Source organism: Myotis davidii, unplaced genomic scaffold (assembly GCF_000327345.1).
Source record: "Myotis davidii unplaced genomic scaffold, ASM32734v1 scaffold641, whole genome shotgun sequence".
NCBI classification, from domain to species: Eukaryota; Metazoa; Chordata; class Mammalia; order Chiroptera; family Vespertilionidae; genus Myotis; species Myotis davidii.
The window spans coordinates 1,039,409-1,051,247 of NW_006293232.1; the positions used below are offsets into that span (position 1 = coordinate 1,039,409).

Genomic DNA, 11,839 nt, shown 5'->3' on the forward strand with positions numbered 1-11,839 from the left:
TATAAATGACATTAAGGTACAATACTTAGAATGTGCATTGGGGGTACTCTATAACATAATTAAATGTTAAGAAAGAAATAAAATAAAAAACAGGCCCTAGCTGGTTTGGCTCAGTGTATAGAGCATTAGCCCATGGGCTGAAGGGTCCTGGGTTCAATTCTGGTCAAGGGCATGCACCTGGGTTGCGGCTCTATTCCAGGCCCTGTTTGGGGCTGTGTGGGAGGCAACCAATGGATGTGACTCTCACATCGAAGCTCCTTTCTCTCTATCTCTCCCCCTCTCTCTAAAAATCAGTGGGAAAATATCCTTGGGTGAGGATTAACAACAATAACAAAACACACACACACACACAAAACAGCACAACGAGAAACAAAGTAGGGCGCTGAGCTGAGCTCGTAACCCAAATGAAAGAAGCACACTCCAAAAGACAGTCCATCAGATAATGACATTCAACTCATCTTCTGACATTTCCAGGTAGGAGGATGGAGGTAATTCCACAGATAGCTCACGATCTACAACATAACTGAAACCATAACATTTCTGATAGAGCTGACACAAAACACCTTTCTGCAATCTGCAAGGCCTATTTATATCCCTTGCTTCACAACAAACAGACTCTTACTCCTTTATGTTGAAATAACTAACAATTATGAATAGCTATTGTTTATTCAGTGCTTACTACTGCTGAATATTTTGGGCATTGCATTATGTCCTCTAATTCTCAGAGACTGTTGTTCCCATTTTACAGATAAGGAAATTGAGGCTTTTGAACATGAATTAACTTCTCCCAGATCACACAGCTAATAAGAGCCAGAACTGGGATATGAATCATGGCAGCCCTGTCTCTAAGGCTCACAGTTTTGTCTACGGCACGGCCAAGCAAAGAAGCCTGAAAGAAAAGTGAATTTAATTTTTCTATGTATGCTTGTCAACTGTATTTTGAAAACACAAAATCTTCCTTTCACATAGTCTTGCGCTAAACTCCAACTTATATCATAGAAAAGAGCAGACTGTGTCTATTCAGCTTAAAGTGAAGAGGTGAGGGCCAGCCACTGCCTCCAATGCATTCTCACCCTGATTTCTCCAATATGACTGGCTGTCTTTATGCTTCTCTGACCTCATCTCTTTCTCCCTGTCACAGCTCTGCTTTCCCCTCATTGGTGTGGGTGGACCTAAGATTCAACATGCAGTCTTCACATATTTTCTTCTCCATTTGCCCTCCAAGAGCACTCAACTCACAGACCCTTGATCGACGACCATTCTGTTAATGACACTCACGTGCTTGTCTCCCAGTCCACACTTTTAGTGGCTTGTAGGACATGTGGGATGAAATCTTTCCCAAAAGCCATGATGGATGTAAAGTTGAGAGAACTGACTGAACATTGGGTTCAGATGTGTGAGAGGATGGTTCCTTTAAGCTGCTCAGAGATGGCTTTAATTATTTTAAATTAACTCGTGAGGAAGACCAATCCCCCTCCCCATCCCCACATCCCTGTCCTTCTCCCCAGTATACTCCCTTCCATGTGCCTGACTGAGGGGCTCAACCCTGAGGAAAGGGCTCAACAAACATATGCTTCGTGCACAGATGGGTGGGCACAGATTTAAAGTATCAACATCTTTCTCCTCGACGCTTCTCATCTCAACTGCAAAACAACAGAGTATAGTGATTGAGAACTGGAGTTCTGGACTCAGACAGACCCAGCTGCAAATCCTCCTCCGGGACGTTCAGCTGCGTGACCTCTCTGAGCTGAGGTTTCTGGGCTGCAAAGCTGGGATGATACTACTTCTTGCTCATTGCTTTGTTGGGAGGAGTAAACAGGAGAGATCAAGCAAAGTGTTGGGCACGGTGACGGGCCTGCGATAAGACTCAGTGCATGGTCACCTTTAAGATTACTGTGTATCCTTTTGCTTTTGAGGGCAGTTGGTGAGCTCTGTAGCCCCAGGGATTCCTAAAGCAAGGCCTTGCTTCCTACATCCCAGGCTTTTTATTAAAACTCAGCAGATAAGGAAAGAAAGGGAAAGTGATAAAAGGGAAGAGACTACTTACTAGATGACTACTGCTTGCCAGGCATCCTGACAGTTGCTTTACCTTTTTAAGCTCTTGTGCCCTCACAGAGTTCAGTTGGGAATGAGAGTTGGATTTCATTGCTCCCCCGTAGCCAGTGTTTCTCAAAGAGCATTCCGTAGGCCAGTGGTCAGCAAACTCATTAGTCAACAGAGCCAATTATCAACAGTACTTCTTCAAAATAGACTCGCCCAGGCCAAAAACCGACTTCTGCGCATGGGCCAAGAAGTTTAGTCGCACTGTACGCACGCCCGCATGTGGTATTTTGTGGATTTTGTGGAAGAGCCACACTCAAGGGTCCAAAGAGCCGCATGTGGCTCACGAGCCGCAGTTTGCTGACCACGGCCCTAGGCCAATGGGCATTAGAATCACCTGAGCAGGTACCCGATCCACAGCCTCAGAATTTCTGGAGCAAGGCAAGGACATCTTTGACTTCACACTTGTATCATATAATCTAAAACTTGATCCTATATTTGCTTGCATTTTAACATGTAAGTCTGTAAGTTCTTCCTTAATAATAAAAGGGTACTATGCAAATAGACCAAACAGAACAGGTGGAACGAACAGCTGCTATGACGTGCACTGACCACCAGGGGGCAGATGCTCAACACAGGAGCTGCCCCCTGGTGGTCAGTGCGCTCCCACAGGGGGAGCGCCACTCAACCAGAAGCCAGCGTCCCAGGCAGCACTAAGAATGTCCAACTGACAGCTTAGGCCTGCTCCCCGTGGGGCTAAGCCATCAGTTGGACATCCCCCAAGGGCTCCCAGACTGTGAGAGGGTGCAGGCCAGGCTGAGGGACCCCCCTACCCTGAGTGCATGAATCTCGTGCACCAGGCCTCTAGTTAGATGATAAAGTCTCCAAGGTGAGGACAATGCTTTCTAGTTTTCTTATAACCCCAACAGTATACAGCTCGATTCTAAACACATCATCGGAAGTTAATGAAAATATTTGGCTGGGTTTGGCTTTCTCCACTGCAGGGTCCTGACCTGTCAATACCTAAAGATTGGTACAGACCATAAGTTAGAATGGCGATTCACTAGTACCCAGTATTATTTCATATACGATGTGAGTTTTCAGTCAGTACTTTTTCATTGCTAGCCAGTTGGGTGCTCTTATATTACTTATGCACTGAGATTTCTGACTTACTGACCAGGGAGCAAACTAACAAGACTGTGAAAAATGAAGTTTTTTTCAAGTTTGGGAGTGTTTGTAAAACAGAAGTCACAGGCCTTCCTGCCTTTTCATCGCCAGCGAGGCCCCTTCTGTTCAAAACGCTTATTCAAATTTTAAACATGTGAATCGAAACCTAATTTTCTTTGCAGGATCAGCATTGATATGTGCTAACCTTAGGGAAAAGGGAGAACTTGTTGCTTTATGATGTGTTTGTTCCTGAGCAATTGCGAGGTTTGCCATATGTTTCTATGGTCGTTTTCTTTGAGGTTCCATAAACACCTTCTGGAATGTGGAGGTTCCCCCACCAGAGTCCTAGGGGAGCTTTTCCAGAGCCCTAATGTCACTGACCCAGCTGCTTCGGCTGCCGTGACATGCAATTATTTCTTCTACACTTAGAAAGCTATTCTCTGATCTCCAACCCGTTCACCATGTTTGATCTTAACAAGATGAAAAATGTTCAGAATCTCAGCGTATGATCTTTGTGATACGTTTTGCTTCTTTCAACTCACAGTAGCCTTCTCCCTCCTTTCTCTTCTTTAGGATCAACACTCTGTGGTAGGCCAGAGCACAGGCCCCAGTCCAAGTCCCAACCCCTGCTCAAATCCAAACACTGGAAGCGGTTACATGAACTCCCAGCAATCACTGTTGAATCAGCAATTGATGGGAAAGAAACAGACTCTACAGAGGCAGATCCTGGAGCAGAAACAGCAGCTTCTCCTGCAGCAGCAGATGCTGGTGGATGCGGTAAAACTTTCTCCTAACGTCTACTGCGCGTACCTGCGGGCCCAACAGAGGGAGTCCATTACTTTCCATTTCTATTTGCTGCCCTTTCCTCTGTGCCTACTTATGGGTCAGCAAAAAGGGTGTCCTGTCTCTAAGAGAAGTTAATTCTATACATGTGAAGTGCTTGCGGGGCGGCAGGGAAACAAACAAACAAAAAACTTGATTTACCAGCTGCTGGACAGTTGGAATGCAGGGCACCTCAGCTAACTAGCCCTGCCCAGCCCAGGAATGTTTAGAACTACCACCATGGGCACTTGAATCAGGCAAAAGAAACCAGTCTTGTTCCTCAGCCCCGAGGGGCAGAAATAGTGAACAGAACTCTAACCAGCTCAAATCCGAACTCTAACCAGCTCAAATCCAAACTGATTTTAGAGATAAGAAAATTGTAAAAGCAGTTTTAAAAGCCAACATGGAGTTTCATAACTTAAGATTTGGCTTTCAAAATATAGCATCTCAAAATGGGGGATGTTTTTTTAAGAAAATGGAAAGTGTATTTCCCACTTTTATCATATAGAAGTAGCCTTAAAGAGAGGCAGGGCCATTATTTCCCACACATTACCCAAACATTAACCCTGTTCTGTGTTTATCTGTTCATTCCTTCTGTATTCTCAGACATTCACATACACCCAACAGCTGATCCCAACCCTTCCTGCCTCCTAGGACCAAGGCCCTATCTCCAAGTTTCATTCTCTCCCTTCAAACTGTTTGGCCAAATGAAAGAAGAAAGGGACAAGGTTAACCATCACCAGGTTGATAGAGCCAAGGAACACAGAAAAGAGAAAAAAAACACACACAAATTTTTATATTCAAGAACTTTGTAATAAGAGTCAAAAACCCAAGGTGTGATAAGTTCTACATTCCATTCAGTACATATTTAGTTCTTTACAAGGGGAATTCAGCCATAAACAAGACAGACCCTGCCTTTGTCCCTAGGGAGCTTGGAGCCCACTGGGGATGCTCAATAAATAGGCAACTGTAAGGCAGGTGATTAAATGCTGTGATGTGGGAACTACTAGAAATGGTTCCAGAGAGGAAGTAGTATCTACTGAAGATCTGAAGGTGAAGTGGGAGGGTTTACAGCCAGAAGAGCCAGCAAATTCAAAGACTCAGAGACAATATACTACCTATCAGTTAGCTGAGGCATAGACCGTGCACAAAGACAGAGAAAAGCCAGAGGGTAGAGCTTAAGAAATCAGAACCTACATTGTCTGAAAAGTAATGGAGAGGATGTTAAGGATTTTAAACAAGGAAGTACTAGATTCAGATTTGCATTATAATAAAGGTATACACATAGTAAGGAAAAATGTAATGGAGGAAAATATGAAATCCAGCTGGAGAGATTGGTAATAGTCTCCCAGAAAAGGTAAAATTTGATTTTGAAGGACTGTAGGATTCTAATGAGTCCCAAGCAGAGGGGTACCAGAGATCAAAAGGCACAGCCTATGTGTGTATTTGTTAGTTGGTCTGAGATTTTATCATGAAATATTTAATACATAAAGGAAAGTATACATAATAATGTAATCATTATTTCTGTTTTTTCAGGAATAACAGATGGAATAAGTTTAAAGTCCAAAGCATATGAGAAGAAATAGAAATAAATTTATTTGAATTTGAATAAGAAATAGTGAGAAATAAATTTTCAGGTGACCTTGAGTATTGCCCTAAGGTATAAGGTTTAGGGGAACCACCAACCTAAAGTGATGCAGCTGATTCTCCTATAAATCATCGTTTTGAAAACCCCAGTTCTCCAATCACTTGCTCCCACTTGTTTGGGTTGTTTTAGTTTTGTTTTTTAACCTTATAACTAAATAGCTTAGGAACAAGGGTAGAGAGGGAGGAAAATTGTGCTACTCTGCAGCACAATCTAAGACTGACTTCCTGGTTCCACTGTCATTCCCATCAATGCTACTAATTTGTTGAATTCTAACATGCAGAGGTTGAATTTCTGGGTTTTCAGCTCTGATTAAAAGGCAAGGAAACATTCCATGAGGGTCCTATCCTGGCATCGGCCTGACTCTCATTGAGCCCCCATTGAGTCACCACTGGGACAGGTGCAAAGGGCAGTGGCATGAGCTGCGAGAGATGAATGCGGCTGCTGTTTTTGTGATTTTTATAAACCATTCACATTTCTCTTGTTTGGATGCCATTGAGGGTGCCTGTACTTGTTAGCATATCCAGGAAGAAACAGTCTTTGATACCACTTTACATTAGCATATGCTTTGTAGTCATTTGCAGTCAGTTGGCAAGGCCAGATCGGCGCCTAAATTGAGACATTTTCTCATGAAAGCATTATCCTTACTCTCTATAATTCTCCCACCAATGAAGCATGAGGAGGGGCGATTGGTACTTATTACAATGGACATCATAATTATCAACACGTTTCCTGCACCTACTATGTGCCAAGCACCAGGCTGAGCTTTTTCAGAATTAAAGAATTAATCCCTACAATAGGAGTATGTCGGAGGTCCTAGAATTATTCACATTTTACATTTTGAGATGGCAAAACGGAAGCAGGACAGATTGTCTCTATATTAGGTTTTTCGGTCCAAGATATTGGGTTATCCTGAGGCATTTGTTGACAAGTTAAATTCTATGTTACACAGAAGTGCTCTCAGGGATGCCTGCGAGTTTACACTTTTTCACGGAATGGGAATGTTGCTCTCTTGAGAATGAAGCAGTCCCCACGCAGTGCTGAAGGTTGGTTTTGGCTACTCTGCAGCACACAGTGACAAATAGGCCTTTCTGTGATAGCCCATATGCAAGGCTGTTACATCTAACTCGCTTGTGAACAAGTAGTTTAAGAAGCTCAAGTTTCCAGAGATGTATATGTTAACACTTTGGGTAACTTAATTTAGCCCTTGGGAAAAATGAAATAAAAAACTCAATAATTAAATTGAATATATATAAATAAGTCCAAATTTGAAATCTAGTCTTTAATGAGGAATGAAAAACCTAATTTCTCTCTCTCTCTCCCTCTCTCTTCCTCCCTCTCTTTCCTTTCTCTCTCTCCACATGAATCGGATTTTCTTCAACATAAACAGCAGAAACACCTAATTGCATAAAAAAGAAAAATAACAGATGCTTTTGAAAAAGAGATTTCAGAAAGCCCCACGCTTGGCATAAAATTCAAAACTGTCAGCTTGCACAATAGTTTACAGCAGGGACGGCTGGACTTTGCCACACTCGGGTTCATAGAACATCTCAAAGCTGTTTTTTAAACATTTAGGGTTTGGGTAAACCCAAAGTTTCACCAACCACTTTTTCCCATATTTAAAAGAAATGTAATCCATGTGTTTCTGATTCATTTACACTTAGCTCATCAAAATTGTGTTTTATATGAATTACTTGATGCCCCTCAAACCGTGTGAGCCTTTCAAGTTTTTTTTTTCTTCTTCGAAACAAGAATTTGAATTTGGTTTGTTGTTTTAAGGCTGTTGTTTTGTGGGGTTTTGTTTTTTTTTTTTCCTGTAGAGTAGATTTTTTTTCTACTTAGAAAGCCTGGAATTTGATGGGAAACTGAGATATCCATGGTTTAAGTGGCTTCTAAGTTAGGCAGTACGGATTTGGCTTTCATGTAATTTACCCATCTATCTGTTACATGGTCTTCTTTTCTATTTATTGACTTTTCTATAATTATATTGTTCTCTGCCTACCTAGGCCAATTATCTTTATCTTTGAAAATGGAGGTTGCTTTGCGGTGCAGTGAAGCAAGTTTAAAAATTTCCTGATCCATACTGAGAACGCAAAAAAGTAGCCCCCCGTGTCCCGATCTGATAGGACAGGCAGGCCGCTTTGTTCTCTGTTGGACATAAGCAATGTTACAGAATACTGACCTCAGACAGGGTTACTCTGAGACCATGATAAAATGAGACAAAATAAGGCCATTTCATAATTTTGTCTAAAAACAGATATAAACAAGGTAACTGTGCAACCCACAAAATACCAAAATCCCCCTCTTTGGCTAAATGAGTGACAGCTACTTCATTATTCAATCATAGACTCAACCTCACTTCCTGATAGCTGACAATCCAGAACAAATCCTCACTTCCTTAAACACTCCCAAAATCACTCAACCAAAGCCCAAGTCCTGTGACAAGCTCTTTCTAACATGCTCCTACTAAAACACCCATGGGCCCCTGTGCAGTCTCCCTCATCGAAACAATAATAAACGACATTGGCAATATAAGTAGAGTGTTCCGTATTTCCTCTCTTAGCTCCCAAAGAAACTCTAAAGATTAAAAGGTAGGTGACTCCAGAGGAAGAAAAGAGGGAGCCTGGGAGATTTCTGTGCCTAGAGAATGGGGGACAGAGAAAGAGAGCCCTTGTCTGGGATGGCAGGAAAGAGCCTGAGTTTTTTGACTCAGGATTTGGTTTCTCTTCTACACTTTGTGATCTTGGGTAAGTCACTAGCCTAGGGAAGCCTCTGTTTCTCAACTATGAAGTGGGAATAATCAGACCTACCTTCCAGGGTTGTTTATGAGGCGGGAAAAAGAAGTAATATGCATATAGCGCCTCTACCAGTACCTGATAGGTTATCTCCTCCTGTCTAGAGTTGCCAGATTTAGCAAATAAAAGTACAGAATACCCCCAATGTCCTGTATTTTATCTAGAAACCCTACTCCTATGCCTTCTATACTCTGTGGGGCCAGACCTATATACAGGGTGGGGCAAAAGTAGGCTTACAGTTGTGAGTAGGTGAAACACAAAGCTATTCTTGTATTATTGCTTATTAATTATTGTATTATTGCCCATACAACCAACTATAAACCCACTTTTGCCCCACCCTGTATAGGTGCCAAAGCATACCAAGTGTGCTACAAAATAAAACTAGAACTACCATCTCAAAAATCATACAAATTTAGTCCTCATCAAAATATAATTGCAAAATAAAGAAAATAAGAGTAGTTACTACACCTAAAACACATGTCAAACGTTAAGGAAAGTAGAAGTTGCACTTCCATACAAGTTTATTGAAATGGAAAAGGATTTGTCTCTGAATTGAGACTAATAAATAAGGTCCATGATTTGTAGCTATGACTGAAGATTGTTCTCATATTCTTTTTTGAATAACAGTCTATAAATTTTTACAAATGACGAAGTAACAATGCAATTCAATATGTTTTCGTTTGTGTTTTCAAGGAGAAAATTTCTTCACAAGATCAGATAAACAGACATTTGACAAGGCCACCCCCAGATTACAAAGACCAAAGAAGAAATATGGGTAACATGCAACCAACTGCTCAGTATTCTGGTAAGTGTTCTCAAAAATTAATAGAAATTGTAACTGTGAGAAGAAGAAAAATGTTGTTTTTACTATTTCCTCCTTTCCCAATCTTATATTTAATTGTAACATCTTTCTTAGACTACTTCATTACCACCCATATAACTTTCAGAGCAAGACCAAACTTGAATATTTGTAGTTTTCTCATCATTTCTTGCTTAATCTTATCCTGTATTCACATATTTCTTGTCTATATTCACATATTTCACTGCTCTTCGACTACCTCTGAGAGTTCAAAAAACTTAAATATTTTCTAACTGCTAAGTTCAACCATTCTCCTCCCAACATACTGTAAGGTAAGTAGACATTTCTTTCTGAGTCACATTTGTGATTGGCTTAACGCCCAATCTTTTTCTCTCCACTTTTGGGCTCATGTCCCTAACATAGATAGTCCTGCCACCAAGAAATAATTAAAAAGCAAATTTAGCCCAGCCAGTGTGGCTCAGTGGTTGAGCGTCAACCCATGAACCAGGAGGTCATGGTTGATTCCTGGTCAGGATACATGTCCGGGTTGCAGGCTCGATCCCCAGTAGTAGATGTGCAGGAGGCAATCAATCCATGACTCTCTCTCATCATTGATGTTTCTATCTCTCTCTCACTCTCCCTTCCTCTCTCTGAAATCAATAAAAACATTTTTTTAAAAAAGCAAGTTATGGCCCTAACCGGTTTGGCTCAGTGGATGGAGCGTCGGCCTGTGGACTCAAGGGTCCCAGGTTCGATTCCGGTCAAGGGCATGTACCTTGGTTACGGGCACATGTCCAGTGGGGAGTGTGTAGGAGGCAGCTGATCGATGTTTCTAACTTTCTATCCCTCTCCCTTCCTCTCTATAAAAAATCAATAAAATATATTTTAAAAAAAGCAAGTTATGTTTTTATGAAATCTCTTAAAAATACCAAAGGTGATTGCATTTCAAATACAAAACTTCATAAATCTCTCAATATAACATAGGTGATAGGCACTACCCCTAAAATCTCTCTGCTCTTACTGTCTGAACTCCAAAACCTAGCCTGTGCTGGTCCTGCCTTCTCCTATTCACCATCTATTCAAATCCCTGCTGCCCAGAACTCGCTGCACTTCCTTATGTCAATTAAGTTTGCCTTGGAGTTTCCCAAATCCTCTCTGCTTTGCCTGTTACTTTCATCTGTTCAGGAAGCCATAAAGAAGGTTGTCTAGAGACAACGGAGCTGTGACTACTCCTGTGTGTTAACATTTTCTGGTCCTGTTACAAATATGTTGTTCTAATTTATGTCAACTTTTTCAAATGCACCAGCTTGCCTCTCTCCACTAAAATTGCAAAATTGCAAAAATTGCAAATATGCATTCTATTCTCTAGATTACTTTGCCTCGGCAAAAGTAGGATTCTCTAGTTGATTCTGTCCTCGAGAAGGTTGAAAGACAAGATGGTAGTGTGGTGAAGGTGGTGGTGGGGATGAAAGGGGGGCATCTGCAATACTTTCAACAATAAAGATAATTTTTTAAAAAAGACAGGATGGGGTTTATTTGGAGCATGGCTTCTAATACCATCCATGGCCTATCAGTGGTTTTATGGAAAATAAATATTATACAAAATTCAAGGTGGATGTTTGGGCTTTTCTTTTCCCATTCACATAAACAAATCCCTAGGGATAGTAGTCTAAGGCTCGTTTAGGGGCTCTACTATGTTGTCAGGGACCCAGGCTTCCTTGTTTTTCTCCTCCACCTTCTTTAGCATGGAGCTTCTATTCCAAGGGTTGGTGTGTACCACCACAGCTCCAGCCTTCATATCCATGTTCCAGATAAAAAAATAGAAGAAGGGAAAAGTAACATGGCCTCCCAAATATGTCAGGTTCCCTTTAAAAAATTTTTTTTAAATTTATTGAGGGAACATGGATAAATAACATTATATACATTGTAGGTGTACAACAGTATTTGATATCTGTATACTTTACTGTGAGCTCACCACCAAAAGTCTAGTTTCCTTTGATTGCCATGTATTTGAACCCCTTTGCCCCATTTTCTCATCCCCCCCAAATCTCTTCCCCTCTGGTAACCACCATTCTGTTGCCTAGATCTATGAGTTTGTTTTTGTTTTGTCAGTACGTATGTTACTTTTTGTTTTATATTCTACATATGCATGAAATATGGCTTTTGTCCATTTCCATCTGACTTATTTCATGTAGATCTATACATATTATCACAAATGGCAATATTTCATCTTTATTTATGGCTAAGTAGTATTCCATTGTATATGTATAGGGTGGAGCAAAAATGGGTCTACAGTTGTGGGTACGCAAAACACAGGGTTTATTTGTGTATTAATTATTGTATTATTTTCCATATGAACAACTGTAAACCTACTTTTGCCCAACTATATATATATATATATATCACATTTTCTTTACACATTCGTCCATCGATGGACACTTAGGTTGCTTCCATATCTTGGCAATTGTAAATAATGCTACAGTGAACATGAATGAGATCCCCTTTTAAACATAGATTTCTTAACCCAGCCAGTTGTGACTCAGTTGGTTGAGCATTGTCCCATATGCCAAG

The 11,839-nt window shown here is 41.0% G+C and overlaps 1 protein-coding gene across 1 annotated transcript in view; it reads left to right on the forward strand.

Moving 5' to 3' along the window:
• Positions 1-11,839, forward strand: part of MAML2 (mastermind like transcriptional coactivator 2) — a 369,850-nt gene that overhangs the window by 352,357 nt on the left and 5,654 nt on the right. The window contains exons 5-6 of the mRNA XM_006766878.2: positions 3,781-3,984; positions 9,163-9,274. Coding sequence (XP_006766941.1) covers positions 3,781-3,984; positions 9,163-9,274 — 316 coding nt within the window. The remainder of the gene's footprint in view (positions 1-3,780; positions 3,985-9,162; positions 9,275-11,839) is intronic.